The sequence below is a fragment of the Symsagittifera roscoffensis genome, chromosome 9 (assembly GCF_963678635.1).
Source record: "Symsagittifera roscoffensis chromosome 9, txSymRosc1.1, whole genome shotgun sequence".
Classification (NCBI taxonomy): Eukaryota; Metazoa; Xenacoelomorpha; order Acoela; family Convolutidae; genus Symsagittifera; species Symsagittifera roscoffensis.
Genome location: NC_087070.1, coordinates 45,672,505 through 45,694,722, shown reverse-complemented (window position 1 = coordinate 45,694,722; position 22,218 = coordinate 45,672,505). Strand labels below are relative to the sequence as shown.

General features: G+C 34.8%; 1 protein-coding gene across 4 annotated transcripts; it reads right to left on the bottom strand.

Annotated features, from left to right (window-relative positions):
* Positions 1 to 326: 326 nt before the first annotated feature.
* LOC134854093 (rap guanine nucleotide exchange factor 1-like) lies at positions 327 to 14,632 on the bottom strand. 4 transcript variants are annotated; one of them, XM_063870197.1, is made up of 12 exons: positions 14,334 to 14,632; positions 12,943 to 13,730; positions 12,072 to 12,532; positions 8,542 to 9,084; positions 7,430 to 7,700; positions 6,341 to 6,557; positions 4,052 to 4,306; positions 3,301 to 3,562; positions 2,777 to 2,878; positions 1,825 to 1,922; positions 1,032 to 1,217; positions 327 to 511 (listed from the first exon to the last, which is right to left on the bottom strand). In XM_063870197.1, the coding sequence occupies exons 2-12, from the start codon at positions 13,715 to 13,717 to the stop codon at positions 394 to 396; spliced, it is 3,288 nt and encodes a 1,095-aa protein (XP_063726267.1). In that variant the 5' UTR covers positions 13,718 to 13,730; positions 14,334 to 14,632; the 3' UTR covers positions 327 to 393. The 4 variants fall into 4 exon arrangements, with proteins under 4 accessions (XP_063726267.1, XP_063726266.1, XP_063726265.1 ...); XM_063870196.1 differs by having other exon boundaries at positions 13,805 to 14,631; XM_063870195.1 differs by having other exon boundaries at positions 12,943 to 14,631.
* Between the last annotated feature and the right edge of the window lie 7,586 nt (positions 14,633 to 22,218).

Genomic DNA, 22,218 nt, shown 5'->3' with positions numbered 1-22,218 from the left:
CCTTCAAACAAAAATTTTCAAATTCTGCACCAGCTAAGTCCTTCATTAAAAGTTTAAGCTAATAATTTGTCAAAATTTCAACCATATATCTTAATAATTGTAGACAATACAAAAACATGAAGAAAAAATTCGTTCAATCGCTCATGAAAATCACAAAATTGCTGCTTCTATGTCCCATGACTGGATGAAGAACATTGACATCATGTCAGTTTGTTATGTAGGTTATTTTCAACTTTCTGACATCGCAAAGAACTATTTTCTGATATTATCTGAAATTCAGGAGATCCTTTGGCTGTTTACGAGAGTTGGAAAAATTACTAGGATTCAAGACTAATTGATTTCAAAGCTATCTACTTTACAAAACAAGAAACTAAATTAAACAATCAAAATAAATTAAGTTCTTTTGGGCTTGATATAACAGGATAGTTTATGGAGTTCGCTTTCCTCTAGACACAGTTCTAGGCCACTTAAGCAATTGGCAACATCCCGGTTTTCCTTCAGATGATAGTGCCTGAAACATTACATAAGAATTGTTTACTAACTTTCCCAAATATTGATTAGTTGAGATCGGTATTTAATGCGCCAAAAGACTTTTAATGTAAGAAATTTACTTGTTGAAAAGCTGAAGTTTTTTCAAAATATTTCTTTTGTAACAGTTCATTGAAGCCCTTATTCAGTACAATATGCAATCAAAGCGTACAGTCAACCTACTATTGTCTTCCAACCTATCTTTGGCACGTGCAATACATTATACTTCGCTCTTTTCTAAACAAACCACCTCAACCCAATTTTCAAAATTTCCATTTTTATAGTACTTTTTGAGCATTTCTGGAGATCAGAGTAAAATGCTATGTTAGATTTGAAGAACAGCTAAGGTTAGAATGCTTTATTCCCTCAGCATGACAATATCCATGATATTTTGAAACCGTTGTTTCAAATCTTTACAAATTTCGAATGTTGAAATGCAAAAGCCAAAACTTTCTCCAAAGTCATTCACTAATAGTTTTTTTTTTCAAAGACAGAATACGTACATAGATCCGCTATCTCTCAGTTTGACTAAACAAAGATACTGATGCCAGCGCTTGGAAAAGTTAATCACTTTCCGACTTCTCCCACCCGGGTTCGATCCCCGACCTAGTCCCGACTCCAGTTGGGATTCTATTTCGAGATGGTCCGGCATCACTGCAATCTGCTGTAGATCGTGCAGCACAATGGCTCTAAAAACAGGTATTTTTGAAGAAAAAAACTTTCAGTAAATTTCTTCTGCTAAGCAATTCACAGGCTATATGAAAGTATTTCCATTGCTTCGCTTTAATTATAACTTTTTTATACTTTCAAAACTAAGTCTAAGACCAGCTTTACACAAGAAAAAAACTAACGAGCTGTTTACAGCTCTTTAGAGAGAACCGCTGTTGTGACTCTGGCTGAGACCAACATGTAACTTTGTTATTTTTCTGAGCTGTGATATGCTGCCTGATTCTCAAGCAAGAAAGACCACAAATTATGGTGCGCCTCATACTACAGACCTTTGCCACTAAAAGATTGATACCTAAGCCACACTTAATAACAATCACGATCATAATGTATTCTTTCCAGGATAGGTCCACATTCATCAAATTAATTTTTATAAATAATCACTTTCAAAGAACACAGTCAAAGAGTTCGTCAAGAGACAGATCATGCTTGATTTCAGACGTCTCTGTCATACTTAAACAGCTATCGCAGTCTTTTTAACTTGCGTCTATGTATTTAAAAGCAGTTTTTTATTCGCTTAACAACAAAATTATGACATCAACTCACAATTGTGAAAGAACTACAACTCACAGATGTGGTATGCACGCTCCTTGTGCGGTGGCGAGAGCCTCTCTGTAGTTCCCAAAGTGATGAAACGGACTCAGCAGCTCACTCATATTCGACAACATCTAAACGGCACAAAACACTACCCATGTTTGTATACTTAATGCCAAATTGTTGGCAATATCGGTGACCTTGGGCAAATTAATCGTTCAAAACCTAAAGCATTTAAGGTAAATTAGTTTTTGTAAATGGTTTTTACGTGGGGAAATTGGCGAGAAATTAAAATCTGACGTCAAAATGAGCAGTCAGGTCAATTAACATCGTTCAGATTCATTGAGCGAAAATAATTTTGCCAACAATTTGGCGTAAGCCGTACACGCAGTCAAAATTACAGTTCACTTAGGCTAATAAAAATCGATTTACATAAAATGCATGGGTACATAAAATGCATGGGAAGAACGCTACTGCACTAGTTCATTGTCAAACCCCCTCCGTTAACCGCAACACAAATTAACTTCTTCACAGACTTCACCTCTTAGAATATCGACCTCTACCCAAATCATAAAATTTATACCCAAAATGCTTGAAAAACATGCCGTTCTTAGGAGCTTCATATAATAACTAGACTTTCATCTCAAAAAATAATGTCTGATCAAATTAAAAAGAAATTCTTATCAATTTTAATGTTCATTTTGGCACGATATTCAAAATTTAACCCCTGATAACTTTGAACCCCATCATAAAAATGAGCGAAAATCTACAAGCTCTCCCCCCCCCAAAGATTATTTTCGGCCCCCTATTCTGAGATTCAGTCCTTGAAAAAAATGTATCGCTCCCTATGGGATTCGCAACCGCAACTAATTGATGTCCAAGCATCTAGAGGGATGTCCAAGCGTCTTAAACTCAAAAGCCATTGACTTGATACTGTTAAGTTTATGAGTTAACGACATAATAGCAGCTTTAATATATGTAAACTTACTTCTAAGGATGTCTTGGGCCAGTCCAATCTGGCGACAGGGTGTGTGTTCAAACCACAGAGCACTGCGAAACACGAACTGAAGTTGTTCATCTCGCTCAGACGCTAAAATACACGACATACGATACATCATCAACACCAAGCTCACCTCAAAATCTTATTTTTCAAACAAAAATTATGAATTCGTTTTCAAAAAGGGAACATATTCGATTATTATTTACACAACTCTGAACAATAGAAAGAAGAACTAAGTAGAACACCAAAAAAGACAGTTTTTGATTCGTTTAGTTTTCCAACGCCGCGTCTTTTAGATTGAAACTATTCTCTGCTCAGATTTCGAATAAAAGTCCGATTACTATCTAGCTTAACTGCGAAAAACGATGTTAGCTTCATTCAATTACCCAGTATCCACTTTTGCGTCTTCTGTAATTCCGATAAATCGGAATTCCGTAGCCAATAACTTCAATCTGATTCTTTTCTGATCGGGTCTTACTTGACCCGCTATTGCGTCTTTTAGAATAGTTTACCTTAGCCACTTTGATGAGCTTCAGGTGTGTTCTCTCTCTAAGCTGTCTATCCGAAGTCTCTCGCAACACTTGAGTGCCAACCCATCCCGACAACTGGTTCCAATGTCTAGTAAATGCAACTACATTCGGCATCTGTTCTTCTCTGTACTGTTTGGCACAGGCTAGCACTTCGCTTAATTCTACTTTCTGGAACAGCTGTGAACACATGAGTGTCAGCTGCTCGGCTATCGCACGGGTCTTCAGATCAACCAAGTGACGCGCTCTGAATAAACAACTCTATATTTCTATCTAATCTACGTATTCATTAAAATGAATATTAATTGTATAAAATTTCATTCTGTATTTTTAAAGCATTTTATTATTTCATGCAGGCAGTTTCTAGTTAATGTTTAACGATTTGTACTTTCCATGAGAGAAGATAAGCCGAAATCATTTAAGTCGAATAATCCATTAAAACAAAAAAATGACCGATAGAAATAAGAAATTAAACAAAATCGAGGTTTGTAGATTTACAAACTACAACAATAAATCAAAATGGCTTTAAATTATAGTGACAATTGTTTAAATATCTAGGTTGTGGCGACTTAGCTGACAAAAATAAGCAGGTATACAATTTTTCAAACGGATTTTTGCAAATCTTTTGCGGATTCAAACCTTTTACTGCTGTTTACCCAAATTACATTAATGTCGATTAATTATACAACGGTTTTTACAATAATTTTTAGAGATTGATTGATTCAATGAATCTTACCTGTTTGGATTTGGCGATTGGGGTATAAGAGGTGACCTTGGCACTGGTATTTGTGATGCAGTAGTGTTCCAGCTACTACTACTGCTATTCAGATCCTGCTGCTCACTCGGAGAGGGAGAGTTGTTCGTCATTTCGCTGGACCTCGTCTTCATCAGACCACTTAGCAGGGCTGCGTCTTTACTCTCTGCCACAGATTGGAGTAGAGAGCAGAACTTGGAGATGAGAGGAAGCACTTGGTCCAGCTCCGTATCACGTCTGAAATGCATGTAATACGTTTAAAAGTAACGACATGTCTAAAAAGTTACACAACGTTTTAAAAATTCACATTTCTAAAAAGTTACTTAACGTTTTAAAACTTTACATAACGTTTTAAAACTTCACATAACGTTTTAAAACTTAACACAACGTTTTAAAACTTAACATACATTTTAAAAAGTTACTTAAGACAACGTAAGGTCATCTTATCTGATTTGGCTCATAAAGTGAAGAGAACGAACGAAGACAGGCCATACCAATAACACCTCTGAGCATTTTCATGACTAGGAATTTTCATTCGAAATCAAAAAAGATCAACGTAATCTTGGCTTCACTTTTGAAAAAGCTTCAAAATTGACTTCTTTTGCTGAAGAAGCATTTTGCTACACAGAGGCGAAGCGAAGCTGGGCAAAGAGGCGAAGCTAGGGCTCAGCTAAAGCTGGATTTAGTAATTAATATTTTTTGATTTTGTTATACTGACGCGGGATGAAATGTGTAATTTCAAAAAAAAAGACATTGTTCAAAGTAAGAGTAAAAATTTTGGAGAATTTGGAAACTTCCCAAACGCCTAGCCTTTTTCTTACAAAAAAGTTAAGAAGCAGCCGCTTCTGCAGGAAAAATTCAGGCAAACCGCTTTTTTCGATTGAAAATTTCATCTCAGATTTGATAGGGTAATTTTTAAGAAAACTCAAAAAGTTCTATAAAATGGTCAAAGATCAAAAGTCATTAAGTTTTTTTTCTGCTAAAAGCATATCGTGGCCGGTAAGGTAGGGAAAATTCCCAAAACCGTGCTTCTTGATTGAACACTTAACCTGAGAATTGACAAGTAATTTTCGAGTCGACTAAGAAAAACTTCCAAAAAACGGTTCTATTTTCAAAACTTTCACTTGTTTAAAAGCCATAACTTTTTTTAGCAAAAACTGGGCGTAGCAAAAGAAAACGTTAAGCGTACAACAACCCATTAGATCGATTAAACATATAATATCAGTTCTGGCAGGATAGTAATCGAGAAAGGACCAAGAAACGGTCATTAAATAAGAGAGCTGACAATTCCGAAAATCATAATTTTTTGTTTTAAAAAAAAATTGGGCGTAGCCGCTTATGTAGAAGAAATTCACGCAATCTGTTAGTTCGATTGCACCCAAAAACCAAGGTTTGACCGGGTAGTTCTCGAGAAAAGTCTAAAAGCTTAAAAAAACGGTCAAAAATCAAAACGGTCAAAAGCTATACCCGGGGAGCTTCCCACTACCCGCTACTTCCATTGAACCCACAACCTCAGGTTTAGGAGCTTAGTTTTTGAGAAAAAAAAAAGATTTCAAAAGCGCTCAAAAAATCAAAACTTCCGTGGACCATAATCTCAAGTGAAAAAAATTTTCGGCATAATCACTTATTGAGGAGAGTTTTCAACTTTTTTAAAACATCGGTTAAGTATTCCCTCCACGGAGGTTTTCGAAGGCTGTAGACAAAAAGGAAAGCAAAAAGAGACCAGGGGGAGTATGCAGGCACACAAAAACGTAGGCGGTCTTCCTATTTTTACCCCTTTTTTGAAACTCAGTAGAAAGGTTTTTGGGGGAAAAAAAATATTTTTTTTTTGCAAAAAGTATTTAAATTTTCCAACGGGTCTCACAAAAACAAAAACCCTTGCACTTTCATAATACCTGTTTTTATCAAAAAGGAATTCTAGGCAAACAGGCCAAGCAAAAAATTAAAATTCAAATTAGCAACTGGACAAAACTTACGAAGCGGGAACAAGGCCGACAATCTTTGAGCAGACACCAGTAGAGCCGACAAAAACTTACTATGTAAAAAAACCTGAAAAAGTTTCAAATCCCCCCTGAAACTGCCCAGTAGTAGCTAGTACTCAGCCAGTAGTTAAATTTCAATTTTCAAGAAATTGAGCTTGTTTGGTTGCGGCAGAACTGAATGCTGCAGAATTGAATGCTGCAGAAATGATTCAACTGATTTTGTTGTTTTTCTGATTCAAGTATTTTTGTACTTTTAGAACAAAAATACAATTTCAGCATAAACACTTACTTGAGTTCCCAGGAAATTCTGACGAATAGAAAGAAACAGTTTTTGGAAATTCTCATTCTTTTCTCTCGCTCTCTCTCCCCAAAGGCGCCTCCCCCTCTAATTGGTCCGCTATGTTGGGGGTGCAGCATCGCGTATCGGAATAGGAGTCGATTCAATAGTTCATCTACTGACACGAAGGTGCGGTATGTAGTCAGGAAGGCCTCGTAGAAACGCCAGTCTAAACAAAACAGCTTCTACCATTACAATTTTCTGATCAAAATTCAGATTTTCCTATATGTGGGAAAGATATCTAAAATGACCGCAATTAGTTTCAGATTCCGGTAGCCAATGTTAGTTATCAGTACTACAATTTGAGTATTCTTTTCCCCCAAAAATCAAGTACCACGAACAACCATCGAAATGGGTTGAGTGATATATCAAATTAAAGCCCTTTCAGTCGTGATTCGAACAATATTTTTCAAAAAATATCTCGGTATCGAGAAAAACCGATTTGAAATTTTGAAGTTTTAGTCTAATTTCGAGCGAACTAAAATTCAAAGAGAAAAAAGATGTCCGTAAAGCTCTTTGAATTTAGAAAAAAATATGATTGACACCTTTTTGAAACTCAATTTGAGAAAACTGGATTAATAGTTATTTATTAAGCTGGAAAATTCTATAATATTTTTTCATTTTCGAAACTAGAAGTCTTTCACTTTTTTCGTGACTTTTACATTTTTGCTGTTTGATCCTAAAGTTTGCCTTCTTGTTACAAAAGAAATGAATTGAAATTAAAAAATCAAAAGTCAAACCGCGAAAAAGTAATGCTGAGTCTGAATACATTTAAAGACTATTCCTAAAAAAAACAAGAAAAAAATCATCGCGACTTATATAAGAGTCTGAACTATGAATCAGAATACAGGCCTTTTTCAATTGAAAAAACTCAGATACAGCTCGATTAATTTGATTTTACCGCATTTCTTTGCAATTACATTTTGACACTTAATAATCGCATAAAACCAAACCCATTTATAAGGTCAAAACTGCTCTTGCCACAGCAATTAAGTCGAACTACGAAGGTTTACCGAGATTGGCTTTGAAAACATATCTCACCATTAACTCCATCCTGTGTTGCATATGCTATGAGAGCATCAACAGTTCCGCCTCTCACTGAACAATGCACAGGCGGCACTGCCGATGACTCATATGGAGACGAGGATGACAGCACCCGTTTGCTGTCTAGAAGGTCATTCATACTTCTTTTAGTGCTCATGCGTGAAGGTTTTGAGGGTGTTGTCTGTTCTAGGAGGTTGGTAGGACGCGGCCCGTCTAAGTTGTCCACACTTCTGCTCTTTTGTGAATGGTAGTCGAATGAAGACACTGGCTGAAAAGTCAACTAATAAAATTAAATCTGTTTTCAAAAAATTAGATTCTAGAATACACGTAAGTCACTGAACAAAACAATTTTCTATAAAAAATAGCGAAGAAAACAATTGCCTAGATCATTTAAAAATATATATATATTTTTTCAAAGAAAGCGGTGATACTTGTTTTAGGATACCCAACCTTAGGGTAGACATGCATTTTTAGGGTAGACATCTTTTTTTTAGCTTTGCTATAACTTCTTCGATACTCCGATGAACCTAATTTTTACAGGAAAACCTGTTTTTGATTCTCCAAAAAAGTGATTTTCTTTCAATTCAAATTTAAAAAAAAATGATTCCTTTTGCGTTAAGCCTCCGCTGGGCCCTACAACTTTTGAAACGCGACATTTAACTCGTTGCTCTGAGTAGCCGACTTATTTACCAGTGCGAAATGCAATAGCGTTGAATTATTTTTTTAAGGCTAAAATTTTGTCTTGCTTAAATTTCGAGATGTTCTATTTTCGAGGTGAAAATGACTCTTTTCTACACCCCACCCCCTCCACATTTGAATTTCAATATACAAAAACTATTTTAACGCTGTCAGAATGCAAACTAACTCTTGTGAACAGAATTGTTTTTCATATTTTACAACGTAACATCACGACACATTTAGAAATAGGAACACATATAACAAATTTAATAATAGAAAATTTGAAATGCAGAGAGAGGAAAAGCGTGTGGGGGGGTCGGTAGAAAAAAGCCAGAAAGTGAGGGGAGGGGTCGTGGTGGCTGGGCAAAAGAAGAGAGATAACGCTAGAGTGATTAATGGGTTAAGCTGACAAATAATCATGTTCAACTTACTTCTTCATTGCGGTCGAAAACTAACAGCGCCGAGACATCACTCAACGCCAGAACCGCACGACTTTCTTCTGTGAAATTATTGTGACCTCCTTTACGTTGATCATCTTCATGTGCAACTTCTTTTTTACTTCCACCATCATTCAACGCAGAATCTATCGGGTCATCCACGATTACTTCATCTTCGTCTTCAGAAATGACGTCATCAGCTGGTGGGAACGAGTTGGCTTCTTCTTCCAAAAGCGAAGAGGAAACAGTCGAAACTGATTTGCTCTCGTGTCGAGATCTGCTCGGAAACTGATTCGCGCAGTAAACCTTATTGTTATTATTATTATGTTGATTGTTGTTACAGTTCTGCTGGCATTCTGACCGGCTTCGTTTCCGTTCGTTGAGTCCCGAAACTTGAAGAGAGTCCAAGTCGTTCGTGATATCATCATCTTTGTCGAAGTGGCTCGGGGGATCGAAACTGAGGTCTAGCTCGGTGGGAGATGTGGGGATTTGGTGATCGAAATTATGCTTGGAGTCATTGAGTGTCGAGAAAATGGTCTGAAACAAAGTTTAAATTGAAGTTGATCGTGAATCTTTATCAACGCTAAGATTAACTCAATAAAAAACAGCTTTCTATTTTTTAACTCTTTCAGATATTAACATCAAATTAAAATAAAAATAGTTTTTATGCTGCAAAACTCTTTCAGATAGACAAAAAACACTTTCAGATTAACATAAAAAATAAACTTAAAATAATTTACTCAAATTCCACAAAATCAGTCGACTGTCAAGCTGCGAAAAATTTGAAATTATTTGAAAAAGTTTCATTAATATCACCTAAAGCGAAAAATAAGACACTCAAAAAGTGAAATACAACTTACCGCAATTACTTTATGCTTAACCAATTCTCGGAAACTGTTCTTTCGTTTTGGCATATTGAAAGAATAAATGTTAGATATCAATCTACGTAAAAATGACAAAGACTAAAATGTTTGTAATAGCTTTCAATTCAAATAAGTTGGTATGTAATCTATCAAAACATTTCTCACTTAGTGATTAAAAAGCAATCAAGTATTTTTTTGCAAATTCTTGCTCCAAATTTGCACAAATTCTGAACAATCTCAGCAATTAGATAAAATTGGTCCAAAACTCGCTTGATTGGAGGCTCAGTTTTCAATTAAAATTCTTGTGATTTTAATACCACTCGCAAACACCTGCTAATTATATAATGCGTAAATACGACGTCTACCTTGGACGAAAATTACAACCACTGTGATTGAGCTAATAAGTTGTTACCTGGAACTTGAAAGACAACGTCATTCAAAGTCACCGCCGCTGGAAGCCCGGTTTAAATTTAAATCGCCGCTGGACTTAAAATTAGATCAATATACTCATTGACATAATATCAATAATACCATCCAAATATACTTTAAAAGTATAAGACTGTCAAACAAAGTTGATAAACTGACCGATTATGGTCTAATTTCTTGAAACTGATTACATAGTTAACTTAATGACAAAAGAGTTCTCGGAACAAAGAAAGATGACGTTTGATCGGTTTTCATTGTGATTTATCGAACGTCCAAGAGCTCTTTTGTTTCACAATCACTTAAACAAAATTTACAGCTATCATTTGCGACAAGAGATGTTGGTTCAAAATACTGCTAGGAAAACATTCTTCGCAAGCTGGAAACTATTTAAGCTTCATTTCTGCCAGTATTCAGACTTCTCTCGAACAATGACCTCAAAATAAAAATGCCAAAATCGGCGCCAATTGTGGAATCATATTTAAGCTTCCACAATTGGAAGCTTTATGATTTAAAAAAAAAACATTTGCAATTCGGCCTCGAAAAATAAATTTCAAAAAAATTCTCTCAGTGTCGAGAAAAACTGGTCTTATCCTTTTGCTATTTGGCCACCAAATTAGCAAAGAGCGAGTGAAATTTAGTCAGATCATTTCAATGACGAATAACTCATCAAAATCACATATGGAAGATTGGTTAATATTCTTTAAAGGCTTATTATACTCAGCGGTTGTATCATCTTGCATTGAATTTAAAAATTAACTGTGCTTTTTTCACTGCAATCGGTTACGTTTGAAAAAAAAAAAAAAAAATTGTGTTCAAATAATTTTTTATAACATTATCCGATCTTCGGACTTTCCCAAAAACTCGTAATCTATTGGCAAAATTTCTTGCGAGCAGCATATTGAGATAAGTTTTCCCGAATATTTGACTGCACCTCAGAAAAAGTTTAACTATAATTTTTGTATAAATTTGAGCTCATCTGACTTTCATTTTGGGTTCCTAATTTAGATAAGAGAGGAAAACGAGCAACTCCAACGGAATAAAGTCAAAGATAGTGTAAACTGTTTTGCAAAGAAAAGTAATTAAATCGTTTTTCGAAATAAACCTGAACTAATACAAGTCGATGATTGTAAAGATAGCCAACAGACAATTAAGAAAAAGTCATGAACGCAAGGAAACAGAGAAAAAAAACTATCGAATTTCAAAAAAAACATTGCCTTTAAGTTCTTTCAATTTCAAGAAAAAATATAATTAACTCTTTTTTTTAAAAAAAATTAACCTAATTTCAGAGAACTGGATCAATTGGAAAAATTTTTTATTTCGCTGGGAAATCTGAAAATTATGATCCATTTTCAAAAACAGAAGTAGATCAAGTTTTTCATTATCTTGTTCCAAAGAGGAGTATGCCTTTCTTTTATCAGAGGAAATGAAGTGAACTTAAAAACAAATCAAGTCGAACTCGAAAAATCAAACTTTAGCGGGAACAATTTTCAAGACTTATTCCTAAAAAAACACCAAAAATCCCCAAGACCTATACCGGGCGACATTGAAAACGCAACAGCAACGTTTTGATGTGCAAAATTTTTTAAGATTAAATTTTTAAATATTTGCACCATCCATAGGTTTGCTCTGATAGATAGCAACAGCATTTGATGACATGCCTAGAACTTAAGTTTTATATATTTTTTTGCAAAAGTAACGTAAAAAAGGATCCAAGTTTCACATAATACAATTCATGAAAATAAAATAAGTACCTTATGTCATTCACAGTTCTGGAAAAACACAGCCTTTTAAGGTCGACAAATAAAATAAAACTGTTGACAATCCATGAACATACCTTTTGTCTTTGGATCAAAACTGGGTTTTCTCTCAAGCTTAGACGAAAAATCAAATTAGAGAAGAATCAAATGTAAACTTGTTGCCGAAATGTGATCATTTTGCTTCAAAAGAAAGATTGCACGGTTTCGTCAACCGTTTTATTTTGATTTTATTTTGAGGAAAGATTCAGCATGTCGCCCAGAATATATAAAAAGATTCACTACGTCCATGACTCACGACACCAAAAACTCCCAAATTAGATAAAACTTTAAAGCTGTAGATTCAAAAGTGGCGAGGCTTCTTCAAATCGAAAAAAAAAATTAAATGTTGACAAACAAGCGCACTCATTTTATTTTCTGAACTCAAATCCGAGTCTCCAAAAAAGAGGTCTAATTGAATGAACAACCAACTGGTACAAACCTTCCAGAGCTTCCGTTCTGATTCCGAGCTGACAACTGTCGGCCACGCTAACTTGTAAAATGAACTTCTCAATTTGGCCATCTGCTTCCGTTTCTGCTCGCAACAAATGCCGTCAAAATCCAAACAGCTGCTGACGTCTGTTTCTGTACCACTGCCACTTAAATCATGGGTTGCACACGTGCTGTTATGACTTGGTTGTTCATAACTTAAATCCTCGGGTCTTGGAGAAGCTTTATTATGTGTTACATGTCGTGCAGTCTCTGGCTCTTTAATACACGGACAGTGAGTTTTAAAGCGATCTGCAGATGTAACTTTACTCAGCAGTTGGCGTTGGGTTTCTAACTGGCGGTGTAAAGTATCGCTTAGTGATTCCAACAGGCTGGAAGCAATTTGGTTTTGTGTAATTTGGTCCTCAGAATCAAACGTGTAGGCACTGTGCAATTTGGTGACGAAGGTTTCCACTAGAACAGGAAAATAACAAAGTTGGGTAAATGGCACAAAAAATGAAAAAGGGAAAATGAAGGACCTTAATTTGAATAAATCATACCAAAGGCGTTTCCGTTACAACGCGATAAACATTAGAAACGAGTTTCATCAAAAAAATAGAATGGCAAACCTTTTTGTTCATGTATAGTTTATCTTTTAAAAAACTAGGCCAAATTACAAAACGGACCTGAATTATACTTTGAATTGTCAAAAAATCAGGCAATTTTGGCCCATTTATGCACATATTTGACTATAAATAATAACTCCGAATTTTTAGTATTGTCATCGATGAGCGACTTACTGTACTGGCAAAAGGAAACAAAAGCTAATTCATCTTCTTTGGAACCTTTTTGTTCACACAATAACAGAACCGAACTAAACTGACCTTCAGAAGCCGACGATTGTTTTTCAAGTTTCTTTTGTTCTGATTTTTCTCTCAAGTGAATTATTTGCCCATGTTTAATGAAGGTAACTTCAGATTCGCTTTTCTCACATGATAGTCGCTCTGAACTTTCGGCTAAATTTTTCACAGCTGAGGAATCAACAATCGCTTCTGTTAAGCTGCTTTCTGATCGACTGAAACTCCCGTTCGGATTGTTGCTGTTCGTGTTCGGCTGTAAGGAGTTTCGGCTTAGTTTCCCTTTCTGATCGGGCGATGTGTACAAAGTGTAATTGCTTTTCCTTGTGACCACAAACTGTTGTTTTGTTACCTGTTGGTACAACGTATTACACCCAGGCGACTCAATTTTTACAGGTTCGTTTCGCTTTTCGATATCAGAGTTTGACTTCTGGTGCAGAACTAGGGCACTTTTAGGTCTCTTCTGTAAAACTGCGGGCGATTTGTCTTGAACCGGGCTATTGAGGGAACTGCGGTCAATGTTCGCGCCTGTTACACGTGTATTTTCCACTTTTCCGTCGGTGAGGATTTGGTTCTTGTTAGGTAAAATATTTCTGTGTTTTGGCACGGAAACGTTCTGTTTAGTTTCAGCTATTGAGATACCAACGTGGCTGTTATTACCATGTTCACATGACTCTTTCCCACTAATGTATTCGGGATTGATTAAACCTCCCGCAGTTTTGTTGTAAGGCTTCTCAATCAATACTTTCTTACTATTACTACCCAACTCCGTTCTGGGAGATTGCCGATATTCCTTCTCCATGTCTAACGAGCACCTAAGGTAGAAATTGAATCAATTTCCTGCTTCTATGAAGATTTCCGTTGAGAAAGACAATCCTGTTTAATTTACCTTTAAACTGGAGTGTTTGGCAATATTTACACGGTCGGTTGAGTAACTCAAACTTGACTAAGTTTCCGAGTCAATTCTAATTTTGTACTCTCGGTAACTTTATAAAATCACACTGCAGCTTTTTCCCGTCAAATAAGTTTTTCAGATTAAATGTTTGGAAAAAAGAATTTTCTGCTTTTCCATTAGCTTGCAAAATAACTCACGGATCCATTGAAAATTTTTTTAAACTGAGAAAATATGGCTTTCGGACTTTTGAATTTAAATTGCTTGCATTTATCAATGATGTTCACTCTCAAAATTTTCAAACTAGCTGTCAATTTAATATAAAATGATCTCAGTTTTGGTAAAGTCGCAATAGTAATTAACCTGCAATAATTCGATGGTATACTGGTGGTAAAACTTTGAAATTATCTCATAAGCCCAAAGTATCAAAGATGTGCTCAAATTTCACAGGTCTTTGATAAAATTTGTGAGAGTAAAGTTTGAAGTTTTAGTTCCGATAAGAAACGGGTCTCGTCTAATTGTTTACCTAGATAGAAGAATAAATCAATCGATCGGAAAATGCTTCGAGCAAATTACACGAGACACTGAGACGTCTCACAGTTCCTGTAAATCCGGCGAAAGTATTAAATCCAGTGGAAACAAGACAGGGAAATTTGGGTCCATTTGAGGAAAGTTGGAGGACAAAATGACTGTTCACATGTACATAAGCCTATTGATTTTCAGTATAGCCGATGGTTCCGTCGAAGACTGGACTTCAAAGTTGACATTCCAATCCATAGACCTGAAAAGTAAGAAAAAAGCGATCGATTTTAATTAAACTTGGTGATCGATTGTCAATATACTTCGTGATCTACGATAGCATTTGGTCAATATTAATCTAAAAAACTTTCTGTGATCTATGCGGAAAAACTACTGATGTGATGATGGAAGCATTTGATGTCACCGCAATATTTAACCAGTGTAACGGTTTATGACCAAGTTATGACCGGATGGTCGTGATATCTTATCGATTCTTCATTACACGTAAGAATAACCCATTGCACCATTAACCTCCGCACCAATAGTTGCTTTCACTTTGAACATTGCGGTGGGTTACGATTGTGCAAGATTACTTCACTGGGGCTAGATTACAACAAGACTGCTCGTATATCAGGGCAAAATCTTGAATGTTCCGACTGCCCCTTAATCTATATCGAATAGTTTTTAAGAAATTTTTTTAGAAAAACAATAATTTTTGGACAAAATCAAAGATCAAGTGTACAAATTTGAGTAGTACAAAATTAATACGTCCGATTAGCTAGCCTCAATTCAATTTGGAACGATTTTGTTGGGTGGGATAACTCGCCACGGATAAATATTTCGCATTACGATTTCAGCATTATGAATAAATTATTCAAAACGCGCATAAATTCGTCCAAAGAATGGCTAAATTGGCAGTTTTCAAACTTCCAAAACTTTGCAAAACTGATCGGAGGTACAAAATCGTTTTATTTTTGACTTTAGGGATTCAATATTTTCAATGCGGTATAAATTTTATCTTGTGAAAAACTATTAATTTCATCGCCGAAAATTGACTAGTTTTAAAAAATCACCCCAAGCATAAATATTCGGTTTTCTTCGAAAATCGGAACAACAACACTACTCGTATATCAGAACAAAGCCAAAAATGTTCTGACTGCACTTTAAGGTCTAATAATTTTTTTGGTTGAATAATTGAGCAATTTTCAAAAACCGTTTTTTCAACAACTTTACAAAAAAAGATCACAGAGCAAATATCTTTAGACATTTTTGAGCTCAAGGCAACAATATCTTTCAGATGGTACAAAAAAATTCTGTCAAAAACGCTTAGTGAACTAGTCGAAATTGACTGAATGAAAAAACTACACCAATCGTAAATATTCCGCACTTTCTTCAAAGTCGTAACAAAAATTAGCAGCTTTCGCTTAAAGCCTCTTTCACTAGAAAATGCCATAAATCTGCTCTTTTAAGTTTATTCAAACTTTAGTATTTTTTTCCAATATTTTCTTTAATGTTTTCAGATTTAGATATTTTTCCTTTTCTTGAAGATCTCAAATTTCGTATTTCATTTGATAAAACGGGCAGTCCTCTGTACCCGAAATGAAGACCCAAAACTGCCCCCTCACTTTTTCTGGTTTCAATGTTTATATATGCATATTTACCATTAATAAAGAAAAATAAATTCTTTTCTTTCTTTTTTTACATCATTTGGTTGTCGGTTCGAAACTCGTGAGCGCGCTACAAAGAGTACCAATGCACTCTTGAGCAAAAAGTTTTTTTTATCAAGATAATGTTGTGAAATTTGCAAGGGGCCTCTCATTGTAACCTATCATCGCCTTCAGACTTCACATTCATGTTTTTTACGCACATATCTCCGCATTGTACACAAGTGGACAAAATCAAACGCAAACAGCAGGTTTTTACGCTCAAACATGCATCGTTTCAAGGACCTTTTTGGACAATTGTTTCCTTAATTTTTAACAAACATTTTAAACTTTTCAACTCAGTTTTGTTTTGAACCACTTAACAGTTTTTCCACGTCTGAGAATGCCAGTTTTCACCATTTATAGTAAATTTTGTTTGGAAGTGAACACTTTTTCGAAAAAGCAGGCTTTTTCGATCATGCGATTTGACACTTTTTAAACAAGAAAAAAAATTGTTCAGTGTGACAACTTTCTTCAACTCTGTTGCTTCTTAATCTCCTGGGCGGCATTGAAAACGTAACATCAAAAATTTAGCGAAATCTTTCCTCAAAAAATCTGCTGAAAAAAAGTGAAATCTTACGAAGAAACATTTTTGAAGCAAATCTGATCTCATTTCAGCCGCTAATTTACATTTAGTTCTTTTCTTAGTTTGCATTGTTATTGTAGTCGTGAAAAAATGAGACTGAATTTACACCATGATAACCCAGTTATCCGCGCATGAAGAATTTGGTAGGATCTTCAGTTTCTAGTTCTTCTCGAAATTTTCCTACTATTTTTCAGGGCAATTTAAAGTGAAATTATATCTTTTTGCTTTTTTTACTTCATAAGAGATCATCAGAAAAAACTTGCAAGAAAATAACGGTTAAATTCTCGTTGTTGCATTCAGTTTTCGAAGTTCTTTTTTGCGACAAAAGTACGAACAAAAACAATTTTTTATCTTACTAGTCCACAACAAAAAAGTTTATCGGTTTGAATTGTATGCGGTTTTTAAAAATACCAAACCATAATTCACTAGATATTTTTTGTAGCTGAAAGAAAATATCCAAACCAATAAAAAGTTCTTTACCTTCCACGTCAAGGTAATCATCAAGCTAACTTTATCCAATTTCTTGAGCTTTTTTTTGAAATGTAAAACGGCAGTCACTTCCATGTCTAACTTTTACTAGCGTGCAACGCACTTCCGGTGCTTCTAACAGATTAATGAAGGTTAAAATTTCCTCAATATGAAATATAAGAAAAACAACGAAACGAAAGCAACCGTAACAATAGACGAGATCACCGAACAACGCTTTTATTTCGAAAATTAAACAATACAATTAATTTCAACTGAAATGTTCTTTTTAAACTGGAATAGAGAAATATCCAAAACTACTGGGTTTAGGATTTTCGTAATTTTAACCCACGAAAAACCGTGAAATGGCCGACAGCCTACAGCTGCACTTTCCATAAATAAAAAAACTTTTGAAACCGTTTTATTTGCAAAATCACTCAATTCATAAATGAGATTCTTGTTTAACTTGGCTCTTTTTATCCTTAGTCCGTTTGCATATCTATTGCTGTCATCAAATGTTTAACCCGGCGCATAAAGTTTTTAAAAATATCACTCTTTTTAACTTAGTTTTATTTTTTTAAATGAAAATTCTTTAAATATCAAAGTAACGTGAAAGCTTAAAACGATTGAGCCAATAAAATTAGGATGAAGACTTAACCTTTAACTGTTAGTAATAAGCTGACAGCACACCATTCAATAGTCAACAATTTCAAAATTTGAAAATTAACTTTTTTATTCAAAACTTTTGAAAACTTAAAAAAAAACGTCAAATCTAGGAAGATAAAAGCCGTTGAGCAGCCAAGATTGGAGTCTAGACATAAACCTCTAGAGAAGACCTTGACAGCAGCCTACCAGAAGGTTGACAATTTCGAGTTTTATCAGGTTTATTAATTATAAGATTTCTGAAAATTTCTTTAAAAAATCATACAAAGCGTTAGATCTCGGAAACTTTAAAGCATTTGAGCAGTCAAGTTCGGAGACAGGATTTTTAAAGCCTGAGAAAACCCTGACAGTACCTAATTACAAGGCTGGGAATTTCAAACTTTGCAAATTTTGAATCCAAGTTTTAAAAAGAATAAATTAAAAACGTCAAACCTCGGATACGGAAAATTACGGATACGGAGCAGTCACATTTTGAGTTCCGTTTTGCAAAACCTGAGAAGACCGTAACAGTAGCCAACTACAGAGTTGACAAATTAACAGTTTGTGGAGCTTAGCAAATCTAAGTTTTCTGAGAACTTTTAAAACAAAAATCATTAAAAAAAAGTCATATCTCGGAAACTAAAAGCATTTGAGCAGTCACCTTAGGAGGCAAAATTTGCAATTCCTGAGAGTACCCTGACAAACACTAATTACATGGTTGAGAATTTCAAAATTTTCGAAGTTGAACAATATAATTTTCTGAAGCCCGCATTTAAATATAGCTAACTACAGCTAACACGATATAGTCGGAAGTATATTTTTAATGTAATATTTGCATTAGCCAAATGAGATGTTTGCGCTTTTCAAATTAAAAATTGTCTATGCCTCCCAGATGAGGTGCTTTTCCCAAAAAGAACAAAGTTCCTAACACTAACATCCTTTCTTCTTCTACTATTCTTTGTAAAGCGTCGAAAGGCTTTATTCCATGAAAAATAAAGGAATTGTGCTTCGTTTGAAGAGGGAAATAAACACAAACTGGGCATGAAAGGAATGTTATTTTTAACATTTACTGGTGCTAAATTGGTCTGGTCGGACATTCATTCATAATACGAGAAGGGTTCAATGTGTTATTTTTTCTTAGATAGAAATAGAAATTACATGTAATCACGCGATTGCTCTCAATGGTAATCATTTAGCTCAGTTTTTTTCCATACCGATTATTGAATGTTATAAGCCTCGTCAATTCCATCGGGTTATTCAAAAAGCATTAGTAAGTTATTTTGACCTCATATTGCTCGGATTGTTTGCTCAGTGTAGAATGTTTTTTTTTTGTAGAAACCCTTGATCGCGTTGTAAAAGGACACGTTTTTCGACCATTTGAGTGGGAGCCTCGTTTCTTATCTTTGTTCGCCAATTTAATTAAATTTCTAGGTATTCACGTAGATCCTTGTGCAGTTGCTTTTATCATCAATATAGCAGTTTGAAAACTTTCCGTTAGTTCTTTTGCAGATGACTTTTTTTCGATAATACACATTTTTCGTGTTTTTAGAATACCCCTCGTTCATTTTATTTCGTTGGTTGGAATTAGTCTTTGGTTTTTTCGGCTATAGTGCAACTATACCTTTTGTAATTCAAATACCACAAAAAAGTTCAAGTTCAAGGAAGTTTTTAACATTGTTAACAGCTTAAAAACAGCTCAAGATTGGAGTCTAGACATAAACCTCTAGAGAAGACCTTGACAGCAGCCTACCAGAAGGTTGACAATTTCGAATTTTATCAGGTTTATTAATTATAAGATTTCTGAAAATTTCTTTAAAAAATCATACAAAGCGTTAGATCTCGGAAACTTTAAAGCATTTGAGCAGTCAAGTTCGGAGACAGGATTTTCAAAGCCTGAGAAAACCCTGACAGTACCTAATTACAAGGCTAGGAATTTCAAACTTTGCAAATTTTGAATCCAAGTTTTAGAAAAAATAAATTAAAAACGTCAAACCTCGGATACGGAAAATTACGGATACGGAGCAGTCACATTTTGAGTTCCGTTTTGCAAAACCTGAGAAGACCGTAACAGTAGCCAACTACAGAGTTGACAAATTAACAACTTGTGGAGCTTAGCAAATCCAAGTTTTCTGAGAACTTTTAAAACAAAAATCATTTAAAAAAAGTCATATCTCGGAAACTAAAAGCATTTGAGCAGTCACCCTAGGAGGCAAAATTTGCAATTCCTGAGAGTACCCTGACAAACACTAATTACATGGTTGAGAATTTCAAAATTTTCGAAGTTGAACAATATAATTTTCTGAAGCCCGCATTTAAATATAGCTAACTACAGCTAACACGATATAGTCGGAACTATATTTTTAATGTAATATTTGCATTAGCCAAATAAGATGATGTTTGCGCTTTTCAAATTAAAAATTGTCTATGCCTCCCAGATGAGGTGCTTTTCCCAAAAAGAACAAAGTTCCTAACATTAACATCCTTTCTGATTTGCAAAATGTTCAAAACTTTTCAAGATACATTTTCTGTCCACTTTCTTTGTTGATTTTCTGCTCGTTTTCCAAGGTAATATTCTGTAAGTATAAAAAATGCTAGAGTGGTTGAAAAATAGCGAAAAAATAGTGGAAAATAGATTAGTAGCTGAGTTGGATAGGATTGGTTTTCGAGGTACAATAAATGGTACTGCGTTTTTGCTTTCGATGTGGATCTTAAGGTGAGTTAAAATAAATTGTGGAAACAAGCCTGAATATTCTCCACCCGGATAAATTGACCTTAATTGCAAAAAATTTATACACAGGTAGTTTAGGAGGTAGTTTATTAGAAAATTATCATCTTTAGGGTAGACATTAGGTGGGCTATTAATTTGCCCTTAGTCTGCTCTCTTCAATGTTGTCAAGTTGCCATTGCTTACTATTATGCAATATCTCTCATATGCTTCTGTTGCTGATAACTTTTTGTTCTCGGATTTGTTTCAAAAATGTTACGGAGAAATAGAATCTTCTTCTACTATTCTTTGTAAAGCGTCGAAAGGCTTTATTCCATGAAAAATAAAGGAATTGTGCTTCGTTTGAAGAGGGAAATAAACACAAACTGGGCATGAAAGGAATGTTATTTTTAACATTTACTGGTGCTAAATTGGTCTGGTCGGACATTCATTCATAATACGAGAAGGGTTCAATGTGTTATTTTTTCTTAGACAGAAATAGAAATTACATGTAATCACGCGATTGCTCTCAATGGTAATCATTTAGCTCAGTTTTTTTCCATACCGATTATTGAATGTTATAAGCCTCGTCAATTCCATCGGGTTATTCAAAAAGCATTAGTAAGTTATTTTGACCTCATATTGCTCGGATTGTTTGCTCAGTGTAGAATGTTTTTTTTTTTGTAGAAACCCTTGATCGCGTTGTAAAAGGACACGTTTTTCGACCATTTGAGTGGGAGCCTCGTTTCTTATCTTTGTTCGCCAATTTAATTAAATTTCTAGGTATTCACGTAGATCCTTGTGCAGTTGCTTTTATCATCAATATAGCAGTTTGAAAACTTTCCGTTAGTTCTTTTGCAGATGACTTTTTTTCGATAATACACATTTTTCGTGTTTTTAGAATACCCCTCGTTCATTTTATTTCGTTGGTTGGAATTAGTCTTTGGTTTTTTCGGCTATAGTGCAACTATACCTTTTGTAATTCAAATACCACAAAAAAGTTCAAGTTCAAGGAAGTTTTTAACATTGTTAACAGCTTAAAAACAGCTCAAGATTGGAGTCTAGACATAAACCTCTGGAGAAGACCTTGACAGCAGCCTACCAGAAGGTTGACAATTTCGAATTTTATCAGGTTTATTAATTATAAGATTTCTGAAAATTTCTTTAAAAAATCATACAAAGCGTTAGATCTCGGAAACTTTAAAGCATTTGAGCAGTCAAGTTCGGAGACAGGATTTTCAAAGCCTGAGAAAACCCTGACAGTACCTAATTACAAGGCTAGGAATTTCAAACTTTGCAAATTTTGAATCCAAGTTTTAGAAAAAATAAATTAAAAACGTCAAACCTCGGATACGGAAAATTACGGATACGGAGCAGTCACATTTTGAGTTCCGTTTTGCAAAACCTGAGAAGACCGTAACAGTAGCCAACTACAGAGTTGACAAATTAACAACTTGTGGAGCTTAGCAAATCCAAGTTTTCTGAGAACTTTTAAAACAAAAATCATTAAAAAAAGTCATATCTCGGAAACTAAAAGCATTTGAGCAGTCACCCTAGGAGGCAAAATTTGCAATTCCTGAGAGTACCCTGACAAACACTAATTACATGGTTGAGAATTTCAAAATTTTCGAAGTTGAACAATATAATTTTCTGAAGCCCGCATTTAAATATAGCTAACTACAGCTAACACGATATAGTCGGAAGTATATTTTTAATGTAATATTTGCATTAGCCAAATGAGATGTTTGCGCTTTTCAAATTAAAAATTGTCTATGCCTCCCAGATGAGGTGC